The 19826-nt window shown below is 41.9% G+C and overlaps 1 protein-coding gene across 2 annotated transcripts in view; it reads right to left on the minus strand.

The window, feature by feature from the left end:
• Positions 1-19084, minus strand: part of CDK7 (cyclin dependent kinase 7) — a 48805-nt gene extending 29721 nt beyond the window's left edge. For both annotated transcript variants that reach the window (XM_050793586.1, XM_050793585.1), the window contains exons 1-2: positions 17818-19084; positions 17406-17465 (exon numbers count right to left, since the gene is read on the minus strand). In XM_050793586.1, the coding sequence (XP_050649543.1) occupies positions 17406-17465; positions 17818-17849 (92 nt within the window). In that variant the 5' untranslated portion in view covers positions 17850-19084. The remainder of the gene's footprint in view (positions 1-17405; positions 17466-17817) is intronic.
• Between the last annotated feature and the right edge of the window lie 742 nt (positions 19085-19826).

Below are 19826 nucleotides of genomic sequence, written 5' to 3' on the forward strand. Positions count from 1 at the left end.
ATTACAAATTGTGATGGTAAAAATGTTGTTACTCTGAATAAACATAACAACTTACATTAACAGGTTTAGTCTTACACAAAATAAATTACCTGAGTAAAGAACATTCTCTGTTTTTAAAAAAAAAAATGTCAGCAATCAATAAAAGACTGGCGGGGCATGGTGGCTCACACTTGTAAATTCCAACACTTTGATGGGCCAAGGTGGAAGGATCACTTGATCCCAGGAGTTTAAGACCAGCCTGGGCAACATAGCAAGACCTTGTGACTAATAAACATTTTTAAAAATTAGCCAGGAGTGGTGGCACACACCTATAGTCCCAAGTACTCAGGAGACTGAGGCAGGCTACAGTGAGCCATGATCACACTGCTGTACTCCAGCCTAGGCAACAGAGAGAGACTGTCTCAAACAAACAAACAAACAAACAAACATACAGGTGGCTCATGCCTGTAATCCCAGTATTTTGGGAGGCCTGGGTAGGAGGATCGCTTGAGTACAGGAGTTAAAGATCAGTCTGGGCAACAAAGCAAGACTCTGTCACTACAGAAAAATTTAAAAAGTTATTGGGGCACGGTGGCATGTGCCTGTAGTCCCATCTACTTGGGAGGCTGAAGGAGGAGGACTGCTTGAGCCCAGGAGTTCGAGGCTGCAGTGAGCTATATTTGCATCACTGCACTCCAGTCTGGGCAACAGAACAGGAGATCCTACTTCTAACAAACAAAAAAAAACACAGAATTTCTTATTTAAAGTAGTCCATTTAGGATTCATGATTTGCTCACTATAGAGCCCCTGAGCCCTGAATAATCAGCAGTGGTAACCAGGGCCTCACCATGGGCCTCAGGTGAAACTGTGAGACATATTGGCTTCAGGTATGACACAGCATATTCACAGCTGTAGTGGCTACCAGGAGAGACTACTGTTTGAGAAAAGAAGAGGGAAGAGTAAAGGGGATTCTGTCTTGCAGCTTAGGGACCAGCTTGGTTGCACTGGGGAAGAGTACCAGGTGGGCTATTGGGGTCCATGAATCCAGGCCTTGGCTCTTGGATGGCATTTCTGGACCTACCCCTGGAACAGAGGGGAACCCACTACCCTGAAGGTGAGTCCCAGGCCTGGCAGCATGCAGCGTAAGCTGACTGAGGAGCCCTGGGCCTTAAGTGAACATTGGTGGTACCCTGGCAATACTCCCTCCCCCATGGTCCTGTGGTGCTGGTGGACACAGGAGCAACTCCTCCACCTGAGGAAAGGGGAAGAAAGAATGGTAATACAGAGTCTGGTAATACAGAGAATTCTGGACCTTATCCAAGACCACCAAGATGGTACCTCTATGAGTGTAGAAAAACTACAGCATTACTGGGTTTGGGGTACCCGCTAATGCAGATATGGTTACAGTGACCAATGACATAGATCGCAACACTCTATTCCCTTTGAATACTTAGAATGCCTTCCAATAAGAATGGTACAAACAAGTCCAGACTGTGAAGACTATAATAAATACGTGACTCTTCAACGTACAGATGGCAATGAACACTCACAAGCATTAAGGCCATCCAGGAATACATACCCTCACCAAATGAACTAAATTAGGCACTAGGGGTCAATCCTGCAGAGAAAGATATGTGACCTTTCAGTTAGAGAATTCAAAATAGCTGTTTTCAGAAAACTGAAAGAAATTCAAGATAACACAGAGAAGGAATTCAGAATCCTATCAGGTAAGTTCAACAAATACTTGAAATAATTAAAAAGAATTAAGCAGAAATTCTGGAGTGGAAAGATGCAACTGACATACTCAAGAATGCATCAGTCTTTATTTTTTGGAGACAGAGTTTCGCTCTTGTTGCCCAGGCTAGAGTGCAACGGCACAATCTCAGCTCATTGCAACCTCTGCCTCCTGAGTTCAAGCAATTCTCCTGCCTAACCCTCCCAAGTAGCTGGAATTACAGGCATGCACCACCACACCCAGCTAATTGTGTATTTTTAGTAGAGACGAGGCTTCACCATGTTCAAGCTGGTCTCGAACTCCTGACCTAAAGTGATCCACCCGCCTCAGCCTCCCAAAGTGCTGGAATTACTGGTGTCAGCCACCATGCCCAACCCTTTTTTTTTCCTTTTTTGAAACACAGTCTTGTTCTGTCACTCTGTCACCCAAGCTGGAGTGCAGTGGTGCAATCTCGGCTCACTGCAACCTCCGTCTCCCAGGCTAAAGCCATCCTCTCCCCTCAGACCCCCCAAGAAGCTGGGACCACAGGCACAAACCACCATGTCAAGCTAATTTTTCTATATTCTGTAGAGATGGGGTTTCATGATGTCGCCCAGCTGGTCTCAGACTCCTGAGCTCAAGTGATCCACCCACCTCGGCCTCCCAAAGTGCTGGGATTACATGCATGAGCTACTGTGTCCAGCCGCATCAGCCTTTTAATAGCAGAACTGATAAAGCAGAAGGCAGAATTAATGAGCTTGAAAACAGGATATTTAAAAACAGAGGAGACAAAAGAAAAAAAAAAAAAAAAGAAATGAGGCATGCCTACAAGATCTAGAAGACAGGCTCAAAAGGGCAAATCTAAGCGTTTTTGGCCTTAAAAAGGAGGTAGAGAGGAGAGGCAAGGTAGAAAGTTAATTCAAAGGGATAACAGGAAACTTCCGAGACGCAGAAATAGCTACCAATATTCAAGTACAAGAAAGTTATGGAACATAGGGCTCGGGATGGTGGCTCACGCCAGTAATCCCAGCTACTCAGGAGGCTAAGGCAGGAGAATTGCCTGAACCTGGGAGACAGAGGTTGCAGTGAGCCAAGACTGTGCCACTGCATTCCAGCCTGGGCAAGAAAAATGAGACTCCATCTCCAAAAAAAAAAAAAAAGTTGCAGAATACCAAGCAGGTTTAACCCAAAGAAGATTACCTCAACACATTTAATAATCAAACTCTCAAAGTCAAGGAATAAGAAAGGATCCTAGGCCAGGCACTGTGGCTCACGCCTGTAATTGAGCACTTTGGGAGGCTGAGGAGGGTGGGTCACCTGAGGTCAAGAAGTCGAGACCAGCCTGACCAACATGGAGAAACCCTGTCTCTACCAAAAATACAAAATTAGCCGGGCATGGTGGCACATGCCTGTAATCCCAGCTACTCGGGAAGGCTGAGGCAGGACAATCGCTTGAACCCGGGAGGAGGAGGTTGTGGTGAGCCAAGATCGCACCATTGCACTCCAGCCTGGGCAACAAGAGCGAAACTCCGTCTCAAAAAAAAAGAAAAAGAAAGAATCCTAAAAGCAGCAAGAAGAGAAAAGAAACAAATAACATATAATGGAGCCCCCAATATGTCTGGCAGCGGACTTTTCAGTAGAAACTTTACAGGATAGGAGAGAGTGTCAGAATATATTTGAAGTGCTGAAAGAAAGTAACTTTCAACCTAGAATAGCATATTCAGCAAAAATATCCTTCAAACAGGAAGGAGAAATAAAGACTTTCAAGATGGATTAGAGATTTAAATGTTAGACCTAATATCATAAAAATCCTAGAGGAAAACCTAGGTAGTACCATTCAGGACATAGGCATGGGCAAAGACTTCATGTCTAAAACACCAAAAGCAACAGCAGCAAAAGCCAAAATTGACAAATGGGATCTCATTAAACTAAAGAGCTTCTGCACAGCAAAAGAAACTACCATCAGAGTGAACAGGCAACCTACAGAATGGGAGAAAATTTTTGCAATCTACTCATCTGACAAAGGGCTAATATCCAGAACCTACAAAGAACTCAAACAAATTTACAAGAAAAAAACAAACAACCCCATCAAAAAGTGGGCAAAGGATATGAACAGACATTTCTCAAAAGAAGACATTCATACAGCCAACAGACACATGAAAAATTGCTCATCATCACTGGCCATCAGAGAAATGCAAATCAAAACCACCATGAGATACCATCTCACACCAGTTAGAATGGCGATCATTAAAAAGTCAGGAAACAACAGGTGCTGGAGAGGATGTGGAGAAATAGGAACACTTTTACACTGTTGGTGGGATTGTAAACTAGTTCAACCATTATGGAAAACAGTATGGCGATTCCTCAAGGATCTAGAACTAGATGTACCATATGACCCAGCCATCCCATTACTGGGTATATACCCAAAGGATTATAAATTATGCTGCTGGCCGGGCGCGGTGGCTCAAGCCTGTAATCCCAGCACTTTGGGAGGCCGAGACGGGCGGATCACGAGGTCAGGAGATCGAGACCATCCTGGCTAACACAGTGAAACCCCGTCTCTACTAAAAAAATACAAAAAACTAGCCGGGCGAGGTGGCGGGCGCCTGTAGTCCCAGCTACTCGGGAGGCTGAGGCAGGAGAATGGCGTGAACCCGGGAGGCGGAGCTTGCAGTGAGCTGAGATCCGGTCACTGCACTCCAGCCTGGGTGACAGAGCGAGACTCTGTCTCAAAACAAAAAAAAACAAAACAAAAAATAAATAAATAAAAATAAAAATAAATAAATTATGCTGCTATAAAGACACATGCACACGTATGTTTATTGCGGCACTATTCACAATAGCAAAGACTTGGAATCAACCGAAATGTCCATCAGTGACAGATTGGATTAAGAAAATGTGGCACATATACACCATGGAATACTATGCAGCCATAAAAAACGATGAGTTTGTGTCCTTTGTAGGGACATGGATGCAGCTGGAAACCATCATTCTTAGCAAACTATCACAAGAACAGAAAACCAAACACCGCATGTTCTCACTCATAGGTGGGAACTGAACAATGAGATCACTTGGACTCAGGACGGGGAACATCACACACCGGGGCCTATCATGGGGAGGGGGGAGGGGGGAGGGGGAGGGATTGCATTGGGAGTTATACCTGATGTAAATGACGAGTTGATGGGTGCAGCACACCAACAAGGCACAAGTATACATATGTAACAAACCTGCACGTTATGCACATGTACCCTACAACTGAAAGTATAATAATAATAAATAAATTTTAAAAAAAAGGAAATAATTACAATTTAAATGATTTATAAGAAATTAAAAAAAAAAAAAAAAAAAAGACTTTCCCAGACAAACAAAAGCTGAGGAATTTCATAAACACCAGACCTGTCCTACAAGAAATGCTAAAGGGAGTTCTTCAATCAGAAAAAAAAGATGTTAATGAGCAATATTAAATCATCTAAAGGTACAAAACTCACTGGTAATAGTAAGTACACAGAAAACCACATAATATTATAACACTGTAATTGCGGTATGTAAACTACTCATATCCAGCAGAAAGATAAAAACATGAAACAATCAAAAACAATAACAATTGTTCAAGACATAGTACAACAAAGTGGGGAGACAAAGTTAAAATGTAGAGTTTTTATTAGTTTTATTTTTGCTTGTTGGTTTATGTAATCAGTGTTGTCATCAGTTTAAAATAATGGGTTATATTATTTGCAAGCCTGATGTAACCTCGAATCTAAAAACATACAATAGATACACAAAAAATAAAAATTAAGAAATTAAAACGTGCCACCAGAGAAAATCACCTTTACTACTAGCAAGACAGGAAGGAAGGAAAGAAGGAAGAAAAGACCATAAAACAACCAGAAAACAAATAACAAAATGGTAGGAATAAAAGTTCTTACTTATCAATAATATCACTGAATATAAATGGGCTAAACTCTTCAATCAAAGGCACAGAGTGACTGAATGGATTAAAAAAAAAAAAAAAAAGAAGCAGCCCCAATGATCTGTTGCCTACAAGAAACACTTTAACTATAAAGACACACACAGACTGAAAATAAAGAGATGGAAAAAGATATTCACTGCCAATGGAAACCAAAACAGAACAGGAGTAGTTATATTAAATAAAACACATTTCAAGCAAAAACTATAAAATGAGACAAAGTCACTATATAATGATAAAGGTGTCAATTCAGTAAGAGGATATAAAAATTGAATATATGCATCCAACAATGCGGCACTCAGATATATAAAATATTTTTAGCATCAAAGAGAGAGGCAAACCCCATATAATAATAGCTGGAGGCTTCAACACCCCACTTTCACTACTGGACAGATCAATGCAGAAAATCAACAAAGACACACTGGACTTAATCCACACCACAGACCACATGGACCTAGTAAATATTTATAGAGAATGTCATCCAATGGTTGCAGATTAAACATTCTTCTCCTCAGCAAATGAATGATTCTCAAGGACAGACCATATGTTAGGCCACAAAACAAATCTTAAAACATTGCAAAAAACCGAAATCTGATTCAAGTATCTTTTCTGACCACACTGGGATAAAACCAGAAATCAATAACAAGAGGAATTTTAGAAACTATGTAGTACATGAAAATTAAGCAATACACTCCTGAATGACCAGTGGGTCAATGAATAGATGAAGAAGAAAATTGAAAAATTTCTTGAAAGAAATGATAATGGAAATACAACATACCAAAACCTTGGGATACAGGGAAAGCAGTACTCAGAGGAAAGTTTATAGTTACAACTGCCTACATGAAAAAAAAAACAAACAAACTTTCAAATAAACAATGATGCATCTCAAAGAACTAAAAAAGCAAGAGCAAACCAATCCCAAAGTTAGAAGACAATAATAAAAATCAGAGCAGAAATAAATGAAATTGAAACAAAAAAAATATACAAAAGATCAACAAAATAACAAGTTGGTGTTTTGAAAAGACCATCAAAATTGGACACATGTTCTTCAAGTTGCCCACTTGGATCTCTCCCAAGTGCACTTTTGTTTCTTTCTACTCTAAAGCTTTTTAATAAACTTCCGGTAGGCACAGTGGCTCACACCTGTAACCCCAGCACTTTGGGAGGCCGAGGCAGGGAGATAATGAGGTCAGGAGTTCGAGACCATCCTGGCCAACATGGTGAAACCCCATCTCTACTAAAAATACAAAAGTTAGCCAGGCCTGGTGGTGTGCGCCTGTAATCCCAGCTACTCAGGAGGCTGAGGCAGGAGACTCACTTGAACCTGGGAGGTGGAGTTTGCAGTGAGCCGAGATCACGCCACTGCACTACACCCTAGCGTCAGAGTGAGACTCCATCTCAAAAAATAAATAAACAAACTTGCACTCCTGCTCTAGGAAAAACAAAAATCTCTCCTGCCACCATAAGAAGAGGTGCCTTGCTTCCACCATGATTTGAGTATGGATTTTTGGTACATGCTAGGCAGAAAATGCCTGCATGACCAGTTCCAATAAAAATCCTGACCACTAAAAACCTTACCCAACCTTTAGACTAAAAGAAAAGGAGAGAAGATGCAAATAAATAAAATCAGATGTGAAGAAAGGGGGCATTACAACCAATACCGCAGAAATCCAAAGGATCATTAGTGGCTACTATGAGTAACTATACACCAAGAAACTGGAAAACCTAGAAGAAATAGATACATTCCTAGACACATACAACTTACCAAGATTGAACCATGAAGAAATTGAAAACCTAAACAGGCCATTAACAGTAATAAGATTGACGCCATAATAAAAAATCTCCCAGCAAAAAGCCCAAGACCTGATGGCTTCAATGCTAAATTTTACCGAACATTTGAAGAAGGGCTAGGCTGGGCACAGTGGTTATTCCAGCACTTTGGGAGGACGAGGCAGGCAGATCACTTGAGGTCAGGAGTTCGAGACCAGCCTGGGCAACATGGTGAAACCCCATCTCTACTAAAAATATAAAAAGTAGCCAGGCGTGGTGGTGCATGCCTGTAATCCCAGCAACTTGGGAGGCTGAGGCAGGAGAATCACTTGAACCCAGGAGGTGGAGGTTGCAATGAGCTGAGATCACACCACTGCACTCCAGGTCTGGGTGGGCAATAGAGAGAGACAAAAAAAAAAGAGAAGAGGATAGGGGAGGGGAGGGGAAGGAGAGGGGAAGGGAAAAGGGAAGGGGAGGGGGAGGAGGGGAGGGGGCTAATACCAATACTACTCAAACTATTCCAAAAAGCAGAAAAGAAGTAAATACTTCCAAACTCATTCTATGGGGCCAGTATTACCCTGATACCAAAATCAGACAAAGACACATCAAAATAAGAAAACTACAGGCCAATATCCCTGATGTACATTGATGTAAAAATCCTCAAAAAAATACTAGCAAACTGAATTCAACAATACATAAAAACATCATTCATCATGACCAAGTGGGATTTATCCTGGGGATGCAAGGATGGTTCAACACATGCTAATCAATCAAAGTGATATATCATATCAACAAATGAAGGACAGAAACTATATAATCATTTCAACTGATGCTGAAAAAGCATTTGATAAAATCCAACATCACTTCATGATAAAAACTCTTAAAAAACTGGGTATAGAAAGAACATACCTCAACATAATAAAAGCCGTATACTACAGACCCACAGCCAGTATACTGAATGGGGGAAAACTGATTTCCTTTAAGAGCTGAAGCACACCAAGGATGCCCACTTTCACCACTGTTATTCAATATAGCACTGGAAGTCCTAGCTAGAGCAAGCAGACAAGAGAAAGAAATAATGGGCATTCAAATTGGAAAGGAAGAAGTCAAATTCTTCTTGTTTGCAGACGATATGATCTTATATTTGGGAAAACCTAAAGACTCCACCAAAAAATGACTAGAACTGATAATTCACAAAAGTTGCAGCATACAAAAATCAACACACAAAAATCAATAACCCTGCTATATGCCCACAGTGAACAATCTGAAAAAGAAATCAAGAAAGTAATCCCCTTCACAACAGCTACAAATAAAATTAAATATCTAGGAATTAACCAAATTAAGTGAAAGTTCTCTAAAATAAAAACTATTGGCCAGGTGCGGTGGCTCTCACCTGTAATCCCAGCACTTTGGGAGGCCAAAGCGGGTGGATCATGAGGTCAGGAGTTTGAAACTAGTCTGGCCAACATAGTGAAACCCTGTCTCTACTAAAAATACAAAAAATTAGCTGGGTGTGGTAGAGGGTGCCTGTAATCCCATCTACTCAGGAGGCTGAAGCAGGAGAATGGCGTGAACCCGGGGGGCGGAGGTTGCAGTGAGCTGAGATCACACCATTGCACTATAGCCTAGGCAACAGTGTGAGACTCTGTCGCGGGAAAACAAAACAAAACAAAACAAAAAACCATCATTGGTGAAAGACACTGAAGACAACACACCAAAAAAATGGAGAGATAATTCATATTCATGGATTGGAAGAATCAATATTGTTAAAATGCCCATACAACCTAAAGCAATCTACAGATTCAATGTAATGTCTATCAATATACCAATGACATTCCTCATGGAAATAGGAAAAACAATCCTAAAATTTGTGTAGAACGACAAAGACCCAGAATAGCCAAAGTTATCCTAAGAAAAAAGAACAAAAGGGAGGAATCGCATTACCCGACTTCATACAACAAAGCTATAATAACCAAAACAGCATGATATTGGCATAAAAACACACACACAGACCAGTGGAACAGAATAGAGAACCCAGAAAAAAATCCATACATCTACAGCAAACTCATTTTCAACAATGGTGCCAACAACATACAATGAGGCAAAGACATTTTCTTCAATAAATGGTGCTGTGCCTTAAGCAGAGGTTAGGTTTGCTGTACAGATTTAAGTTGATGCCTTCTGCATTAATAGTCTCTAGAGATTTAGTCTTTCTTCTCTTCCTGGTGCAGAGGAGATGCCCTGTCAAAGAGATACTCCTTTATAAACGTACAATTCCCTTAAAAAAGGGCAGCTTTTCAGATCTACTCCTGTATCTGCAGTTTCTCAGGATAACCAGCTCACAATAATCAACATGCCAAAGAGGCATATTTTTGAAACCACCTTTGCAAAAATTACAACAGTGAGCAAAACCTGACATAGGTGACTCTGTCTTTGCTTTTTTTTTTTTTTTTTTTGAGACAGAGTTTTTGCTCTTGTTGCCCAGGCTGGAGTGCAAAGGTGCAAGCTCAGCTTACCGCAACCTCCGCCTCCTGGGTTCAAGCAATTCTCCTGCCTCAGCCTCCCGAGTAGCTGGAATTACAGGCATGTGCCACCATGCCACGCTAATTTTGTATTTTTAGTAGAGATCGGGTTTCTCCATGTTGGTCAAGCTGGTCTGGAACTCCCGACCTCAGGTGATCCACCTGCCTCAGCCTCCCAAAGTGCTGGGATTACAGACGTGAGCCACTGCGCCTGGCCCTATCTTTGCTTTTAACCTCACAAGCTTTTTGCTCATTCCTGAGTGTTGGCAATGCTAACTATGGGAGAAATTCAGGGTAGAGTTTAACTGTGAAACAAAGATAACAGTCCTTTCCCAAAATTAACCCACTCCTTGCTCAGAGACTAAAAGCATCTTTGTAAAATTACACAAGGTTAAAATTATTGTTTAGGAGTTATGTAGCCAAAGGTAACAAGAATTTTGTAACCTCCACAATTGCTCCTATAGATAACATCACTACCGTAAAACATAAAACTGGTAGTTGGGGTATCTTTCAGACCTTGCATTTTGATGGACCAATTGGTGCCACTTGGACCAGGAGCCCGTATGAAGAAACTGACTCAACCGGTTCTGTGACCCCTACTCAGGAACTGAGTCAGCGCAAGAAGACAGGGCAACTCCCTACGATTTTATCCAAGACCCAACCAATCAGCATTCCCCATTCCCTAGCCCACTGCCTACCCAAACTACCCTTGAAAAACCCTCGCCTCCGAATTCTCAGGGAGGCAGATTTGAGAATTATCTACTGTCTTCCTCACTTGGTTGGCACTGTGACAATTAAACTCTTTCTTTGCTGCAAACAAAATAAATAAGTGGTGCTGGGAAAACTGGATATCCATATGCAGAAGAATGAAACTAGACCCGTATCAATCATCATATACAAAAATCAAATCAAAATGGATTAAAGACTTAAATTGAAGACTTCAAACTATGAAATTACTAAAAGAAAACATTGGAAAGCCTCTCCAGGACATTGAACTGGACAGAGTTCTTGAGTAATACCCCACAAGCACAGGCAACCAATGCAAAAGTGGACAAATGGGATCACATCAAGTTAAGATGCTTCTGCAGAAAAAAGGAAACAACACAGTGAAGAGAAAACCCACAGAATGACAGAAAATATTTGCAAACTATCCATCTGATAAGGGATTAATATCCAGAATATATAAGGAGCTCAAACAACTCTATATGAAAAAAATCTGATAATCCAATTTAAAAATGGGCAAAAGATCTGAATAGATATTTCTCAAAAGAAGACATACAGATGGCAAACAGCATATGAAAAGGTGGTCAACATCACTGAGCATCAGAAAAACGCAAATGAAAACTACAATGAGGGCTGGGGCCGCTGGCTCATGTCTGTAATCCCGGCACTTTGGGAGGCTGAGGCGGGTGGATCACGTGGTCAGGAGTTCGAGACCAGCCTGGCCAACGTGGTGAAACCACGTCTCCACTAAAAACACAAAAATTAGCTGGGTGCGGTGGTGTGGTGCGCACCTGTAACCCCAGCTACTCAGGAGGCTGAGGCAGGAGAATTGCTTGAACCCGGGAGGCGGAGGTTGCAGTAAGCCGAGATTGTGCCACTGAACTCCAGCCTGGGTGACAGAGTGAGACTGTCTCAAAAACAAAAACAACAAAACCTATAATGAGAGATCATCTCACCTAAGTTTAAATGGCTTTTATCCAAAAGATAAGGATGAATCCTGGTGAGGATGTGGAGAAAAGGGAACCCTAGGTACACTGTTGGTGGGAATGTAAATTAGTGTAACTGCTACGGAGGACAGTTTAGATGTTCTTCAAAAAACTAAAAATAGAGCTATCATATGATCCAGCAATTCCATTACTATGTATATATGCCAACGGATTCAGTATGTCCAAGAGATATCTTAACTCCCATGTTTATTGCAGCACTATTCACAATAGCCAAGATTTAGAGGCAATCTATGCGTCTGTCAAACAAATGAATGAATAAAGAAAATGTGGTACATGCACACAAGGAGTACTACTCAAAAATAAAAAAGAGGCCAGGCACTGTGGCTCACATCTGTAATCCAAGCACTCTGGGAGGCCAAGGCGGGCAGATCACTTGGGGTCAGGAGATACAGACCATCCTGGCCAACATGGTGAAACCCTGTCTCTACTAAAAATACAAAAAATTAGCTGGGCATGGTGGCACATGTCTGTAATCCCAGCTACTTGGAAGGCTAAGGCAGGAGAATTGCTTGAACCTGGGAGGCAGAGGTTGCAGAGAGCCAAGATTGCACCATTGCACTCCAGCCTGGCAACAGAGGGCGACTCCGTCTCAAACAAAAAAAAAAAAAGGAAAGAAAAGGAAGGAGCTAAGAACAGTTGATTTTAAAATTCTTACATTTTCCACACATAATAAAAAATAGAGTAATTTCATAAAACCCTCTACTCCATTACCCAGATTCAACAGTGACCAATATTTTGCCACACTTACTTCATTCATCCAACCTCTCCTTTTTGTTGGCTAAAGTATTTTAAAACCCCAGACTTCATGTCATTTCACTCCAATATACTTAGGTAAGCATCTCTAAAATACGGACATTCTTACATAACTATGCCATTTTCACATCTAACAAAATTAACAATAATGCTACAGTAGCATCTAATATCTAGTTCCTATTCAAATTTTCCTGATTCAGATTTCCCAATTGTCTCATAGAGTAGCCAAAACAATTCTGAAGAAGAAAAACGAGGTGTATGGGAGTTAACAGATTTCAAGACTTTTTAAAGACACTGTAGTATTTCAGCAGCAGTGGGAAAAACAAAGCAAAACAAAAAATAAACCCACCACTGGAACAGAATAGTGTGCCCAGAAATTGGACCCAAGTTTCGACACTGGAACTTGGTATGGCAAGGGTATGGGGAATTTGGTGTTACAACTCATTGGGAAAATGACAGACTATTAATAGTACTGGGACAACTGGAGAAAAAATACTCAATCTTAGCCAGGCACAGTGGCTCATGCCTGTAATCCAAGCACTTTGGGAGGCTGAGGCAGGAGGATGGCTTGAGGCCAGGAATTCAAGACCAGCCTGGCCAACACAGAAAGACCCTGTCTCTACTGGAAAAAAAAAAAAAAAAAAAAAAGAGAAAAAATACTGGATCCTCATATCATACAACAAAGAAAAAACTTGTTGGTGAAATAAAGATCTAAGTATTAAAATCAATATTTTAAAAATTTTAGAAGAAAATACAGGAAAATTCTTTGTAATCCAGAAACAGGAAAGCACATAAAAAGGAAGCCTTTGAAGGTTTGAAAAAAATTAACAAATTCAATCATATTAAAATTTTAACTTTCAGTACCTCAAAGATACCATAAATAAACTAAAAGTCTTGCCAAAGACTGGGAGATGATATATAAAGAATTCTGGCTGCTTGCTGTGGCTCACACCTGTAATCCCAGTTCTTTGGGAGGCTGATGCTGGAGGATTGGTTAAGGCCAGGAGTTTGACAAAAGCCTGGATAACAAAGTGAAACCTTGTCTTTATTAAAAAAAAAACCAAAAAGTATGAATAAGAATAAGTCCAATAAATCAATAGGACAAAAAAAAGTAAGTAATCCAACAGAAAAACAGGAGAAAATCTAAGAAGCCAGTAAGTGTAAGAAAAGATGATGAACTTTACCAGTAATCAGAAAAATGTTAATTGGAACATAAGTACATATCATTTTCAATCTATGTAATTGACAAATGTTTTAAAGTCTGACAATGCAAATGATGTTGAGAATGTGGTGGGACAGTGAACTGGTCCAATCATTCTGGAGAACAATTTGACCATATCTGGTGAAGATGATGGTTGTGATACTCTGAAGCAACAATTCATAATTTGTTTCAATTACAGATACATTCTCTAGAGAAACTCAAACCTGCATACAAGATGACTCACAGATGACTACCCAGAGAAGGAATGTATTAGAGGAAAACATTAAAAAGCAGCCTAAATGTTTATCAACGGGAGTTTGGATAGAAAATTTCAGTGTAGACATATAATGGAAACTAATACTCAATGAGTATGAATCAATTGGTCTACATGTATCATATGATACAGAGGATTTCGGAAATAATGTTGACTCAGAATAACAAGTTGCAGGCTGGGTGTGGTGGCTCACGCCTGTAATCCCAGAACTTTGGGAGGCCAAGGTGGGCGGATCACCTGAGGTCAGCAGTTGAGAGGCTGTGGCAGGAGATCTGCTTGAGCCTGGGAGGTGGAGGTTGCAGGGAGCCAAGATCACGCTACTGCATTCCAGCCTGTGTGACAGAGCAGGACCCCATCTCAAAAACTAAATAAATAAAAATAAAAATAAATAACAAAGTGCAGAAGAATATACCAAATATACATATATAGCTTAAAGTATGCAATACTGGCTGAGTACAGTGGCTCACACCTGTAATCTCAGCACTCTGGGAGACTAAGGTGGAAGGATCACTTGAGCCCAGGAGTTGAAGACCAGCCTAGTCAGCTTAGTGAGACCCTGTCTTTACAAAAAAAGGAAAAATTTAGTGGGGCATGGTGGCATGCACCTGTACTCCTAGCTGGTTGGGAAGCTGAGGCAGACAGAATGCTTGAGACCAGGAGGTCAAGGCTTCAGTGAGTTATGATTGTGCCACTACACTCCCGCCAGGGAAACACACAGCAAGTTGCTGTCTCAAAAATAAAAAAGAAAAAGGAAAAAAAAAGTATGCAATACTACATATTGTTTTGAGATACATAGATTTGAGACACACACTGAAAAATGAGATATAACCCCAAAGGCCATCAATAGGGGATTGGTTAAATAAATTAGGAAACAAATTCCACATAATCTTTTTAAAAGGGTGAGATAATCAGTATTTCTAAAGTCCAGGACGCAACAGGTGAATGAGTACAGAGTAGCTTATTTAATGATTCCTTCCCTTTTTATAAAATTAAACACATGCTAGCAAATGAATGGGAGTAGAAATTATGAGTGTTGGAATAAGGTCTACAACACCAAATCCTCAATGTTCATAGTAGAAAGTATATACAACGTCTAAAACTGGGGGAAAGAAACACCTCAAGAAATAGGCCAGGTATAGTGACTCACAGGTGTAATCTCAGCAATTAGGGAGGCCTAGGCAGCACAATCACTTGAGGCCAGGAGACTAGCAGGGGTACCATGCCTGGCTAATTTTTGTATTTTAGTAGAGACAGGGGTTTCACCATGTTGACCAGGCTGGTCTCGAACTCCTGACCTCAGGTGGTCTGCCTGCCTTGAGCTCCCAAAGTGCTGGTATTACAAACATGAGCCACCGCGCCCAGCCGAAAGGCCAATACATTTTTAACAGTGTCTACAAATGCACTAGCCATAGCCCTAGGTACAGTGTGAATGGAATTAAACAGACAATAAACTCATAGATAGGAGGATTTCAAATTTCGACAAATGCCACATCGATGACAGAACTATAGCAAAGCATAGGGAAGGAGGGAGGCATATCTGTTTTAGCTGGAATGAACAAAGAAGGCCTCTATGGAGGAGACATTTGAGTGAAACCTGGATAAGGAATCAGCCATGCCATGTTCTAGAGGGAAAATATACCAACCAAGAAGCCAGACCAAATGCAATGACCCTGTGATTCTGGGACTGGAATGAATTTAATTTGTACAGGGACAGAAAAGTCAGTGTGGCTATGATATAGTGAACCAGAGACAGAATTAAAAAGATGACTAAGCCAGGCTTGGTGACATGTGTCCTTAGTTCCAGCTACCTTGAAGCCTGGGGTGGGAGGGTTACTTTAGTCTACGAGTTCGTGGCTGCAGTGAGCTATGGCTGTGCCACTGAACTCCAACACTTCCACCTGGGCGACAGAGAGAGCCCTCCCCCCGCCCCCACAAAAGAAAGAGGAGGAAAGATTCTTCTGAATTAAGGGTTTCACAAGGGAGAGGCTGTAGTGGTGGATCATAAAACATAAAGTAGGACATGACAAAAGTAAAAAAGTGGAAAAAAAAAAATGGCCAGGCACGGTGGCTCACACCTGTAATCCCAGCACTTTGGGAGGCCGAGGTGGGTGGATCAACTGAGGTCAGGAGTTAGAGATCAGCCTGGCCGACATGGCGAAACCCTGTCTCTACTAAAAATATATAAATTAGCCGGGCATAGTGGCAGGTGCCTGTAGTCCCAGCTACTCGAGAGGCTGCACAGGGAAGCGCTTGAACCCGGGAGGCAGAGGTTGCAGTGAGCTGAGATCGCACCGTTGCACTCCAGCCTGGGCGACAAGAGCGAAACTCCGTCTCAAAAATAACAACAACAACAGTAATAATGGCAAGAATAATTGAGAAGAAGAGTCAGTCAGGTTTTAAATGAATGCAAGAGAGTGCCTGGAGGCTGGAAGATGACCAAAAAAGGGGGGAATTAATGTTAAATATGAATGACTTCCAAGGAGTTAGGGTTTTTGAAGGAGGAGAAGCAGATTCAAAGTAGCAACGGTAACAAAAGCAACATCAGGACACCTGGATTTAAATCCTAGCTTCGGCAATTACTAGCTGTGTGATCTTGACAAATCACCTAATCTCTCAGCCTCAGGTACCTCAAGTATAAAATAGGATTACTTTTAACCACTTTACAGATTGTTTTGAAGGTTAAATGAAACAATGTAGGTGAACGTGAGTTACGTAATTATGACCCAAGTCTTTCTTTCTTTTTTTTTTTTAATTTTTTAAGATGGAGTCTCGCTCCCTCACGAGGCTGGAGCACAGTGGCGCCATCTCGGCACAATGCAACCTCCACCTCCCAGCTTCAAGCGATTCTCCTGCCTCAGCCTCCCGAGTAGCTGGGACTACAGGCGCGCGCCACCACGCCCAGCTAATTTTGGTATTTTTAGTGGAGACAGGGTTTCACCATGTTGGCCAGGATGGTCTCCATCTCTTGACCTCAAGTGATCCGCCCACCTCGGCCTTCCAAAGTGCTGGGATTTCAGGCGTGAGCCACCGCCGCTGGCCGACCCAAGTCTTTTGAATGAATATAAGAAGCTACTGAACTCATTTTAGACTTCACATCAATGTTGTTAATGCTAGCGAAAATCTTTCATGGTAAATCTGTACACAGAAAATACAGATACGACACACTGAGTGGATGCAGATGTGGCAGAAACAGTGACCTGGAAAGATCACGGTATCAAATAGTTCTGAAGACCGAAAAGATGGCATACTTACCCCCAACATGAGTTTATACAGTGAAAATAACATACAGCTTCTTCATTTCAACAGAAATTAAAACGGGTTCAACCCTAGAGTTCCGTTTGGGAACACAAAGTACTAATTATTTTGTCTCTGAACATGACATGAGTAACTCATTATCAGAGTATGGTCAAGACTAATAAAATGGCTATCAGTCAATTCATAATACAGACATCTTCAAGGAGACTTGAAGAAACACGACATAAAAAGGTAACTCACTTTCTTAATGGCGACAATTTGGTTGGTATTCTTATCTCTGGCCTTGTAAACCGTGGCAAACTAGAAAGAAAAATAGGAATAACGTAAGTTTATGGGAGTTTCTGTGTTTGCCTTTTTGCATTTTTACATTTCGCGAAGCAGAGAGCCCAGAGTTCCTTAGCGGACTCGCGGCGGCTGGAAACGTGGCGGGTCAGTCTCCGTCCAGCTCCAGGCTACTCTTCAGCAAGGAGAGGCCGCTCAGGGATTCACCCCCAGGATGTAAAGAAGGGGCAGCAAGTGCGTCTGGGAGGTTTCCCCCAAAGAGAATGAGCAGCCAAGCCAGACCTCTGGCCTCCACGGGAAAACCGGCAAAGGTGGAGGCGGCGCGAGGCTGTCCACTCGGGGCCTTCCCCGTCCCTCCAGAGAGCCTCACCTGTCCCTCTCCAAGGAAGTCCAGCTTCTCATAACGCTTTGCCCGAGACTTCACGTCCAGAGCCATTCGGCGCCGCAAAGCCCGACTCCAGGCGAAAGGGGCGAACTCCCAGGACAGCACGAATTTAAAGCTACCTTAAAGCCTCCAACAGCCACTTCCGTCCACCCGGGTCCGCCGCGTTAGTATCCCCGCCCCACTTCCGTGGTGGGCGGAGGAAGCTGCGCTAGGCCCGGGCGGTGGGCGTTCCCCACCCGTCACGTGACGCCTGTCGGTGCCTTAAGTGGAGCATCTTCAATGGCTGCTGTGTCACTCTGTTACCGTTTTAACTTGGGTATTTTCTACATTACCAGGCACTAGTCAGCGTTCTAATTTGGTGTTCCATGCTCGGGATTTGGTAGGTGTCTGTGAATGTAGAAGGTTTGGCCTTGTACCTGTTCTCGCTTTTTGGTTCTCGCTTGAGCGCGTCCTGTCGCCATGGTTGCTATGGACGCCAAACCCTACTATCTCAGATTACTGAGACGAGTGCCAAGTTCTTACGGGCTGGTCAAGAGTATTCTTAGTCCAGTCCCTTTATGAAGAGGCAGGCCCAGGGAAACAAAATCCAACTCAACTGAAACGTGCTGTGGGAATCGGCTTCTAGTCCTCAGTTTTCTACTCGGTAAAATGGAAAAAATAAGGAACTACATCACAGGTGGTTGTGGGTATTAAATGAAACATGCAGAAAGCTTAGACATTAACTCAATTAATTGAGACAATGCTCAATTAACTGTTAGCAGTGATGAGTACCCAAACCCTTGATTATCATAAATTGCCATAACAAACACACTAATTCATTTATTCAAAAAAATATATTGAGTGCTTTTCCTTTTTCATTTTTCCCTCTCTTACGCTGCTGATACTGAGTGTTTTCTATGTGCCAAGCACCATTGTAGAATCTGAGATAACAGCAGGGAACAAAGATGCCTGCCTTCCAATGGGAGCAGATAAAAAACAAGTCAAATATGTGTTATGATACGTAGGTGGTAAGTGCTATGGAGATAATAAAGCAGAAAAAGGATAACAAATAAGGGCAGGAGCAGGGATGGAGGTTTTTAATAGGGTGGTACAAGAAAGGCATCACTAAAAACCCACTGGAGGGATTGGAGCAGACAAGTGATATGACCTGACTCACTTTTAAAAGGTACACTCTGATGGGAGACTATATTATAGATTTCGAGGGACAAGGAAAAGAAAGAAGGCCTATTAGAGAACTATTGCAGTAATCCAGATGGCTCTACTAATGGATAATTACAAGGTTCTGAGCCAGAGCAGCTGTCAACCTGGAAATGTTCCCCTGCACCACCAGCCCCCCTGCCTTTGTTTTTCTTTTTCTTTCCTTTTTTTTTTTTTTTGAGACAGAGTCTAGCTCTGTTGCTCAGGCTGCAGTACACTGGCACAATCTGAGCTTACTGCAACCTCTGCCTCCAGGGTTCAAGCGATTCTCCTGCCTCAGCTTCCCGATTAGCTGGGATTACTGGCCCACTCCACCACACCCAGCTAATTTTTGTATTTTTTAGTAGAGACGGGGTTTCACCATGTTGGCCAGGCTGGTCTCAAACTCCTGATCTCAGGTGATCCTCCCTCCTCGTCCTCCCAAAGTGCTGGTATTACAAGCATAAGCCCTGCGCCCAGCCTACATTTGATATTTCTAGGAGTTGAAAATCCTAAGTTCCAGAGATATGTTTAAGAAAGTAGCAAAATACCAAGGCCAATAATTTAGTCATTTTTTTTTAAACTCTGTAATCAGACTGCCTGCATTTGATAGTGGCCCTATCAGTATTCAGCCACTAGATACAACTAGAGTAAATTACTTACTTTGTTTCCAGTTTCTTCTGTCATAGGATCTACTCAGAGGACTGCTCCAAGGCTTAAATGACCTCACACCTGCAAAGCCCTTAGAATAGTGTTTGACAACTAAGTATTTACTATATGTTAGCCATTATCTTTCAGTCCCTTGTCATTACTTGGGT

The sequence above is a fragment of the Macaca thibetana genome, chromosome 6, assembly GCF_024542745.1.
Source record: "Macaca thibetana thibetana isolate TM-01 chromosome 6, ASM2454274v1, whole genome shotgun sequence".
NCBI classification, from domain to species: Eukaryota; Metazoa; Chordata; class Mammalia; order Primates; family Cercopithecidae; genus Macaca; species Macaca thibetana.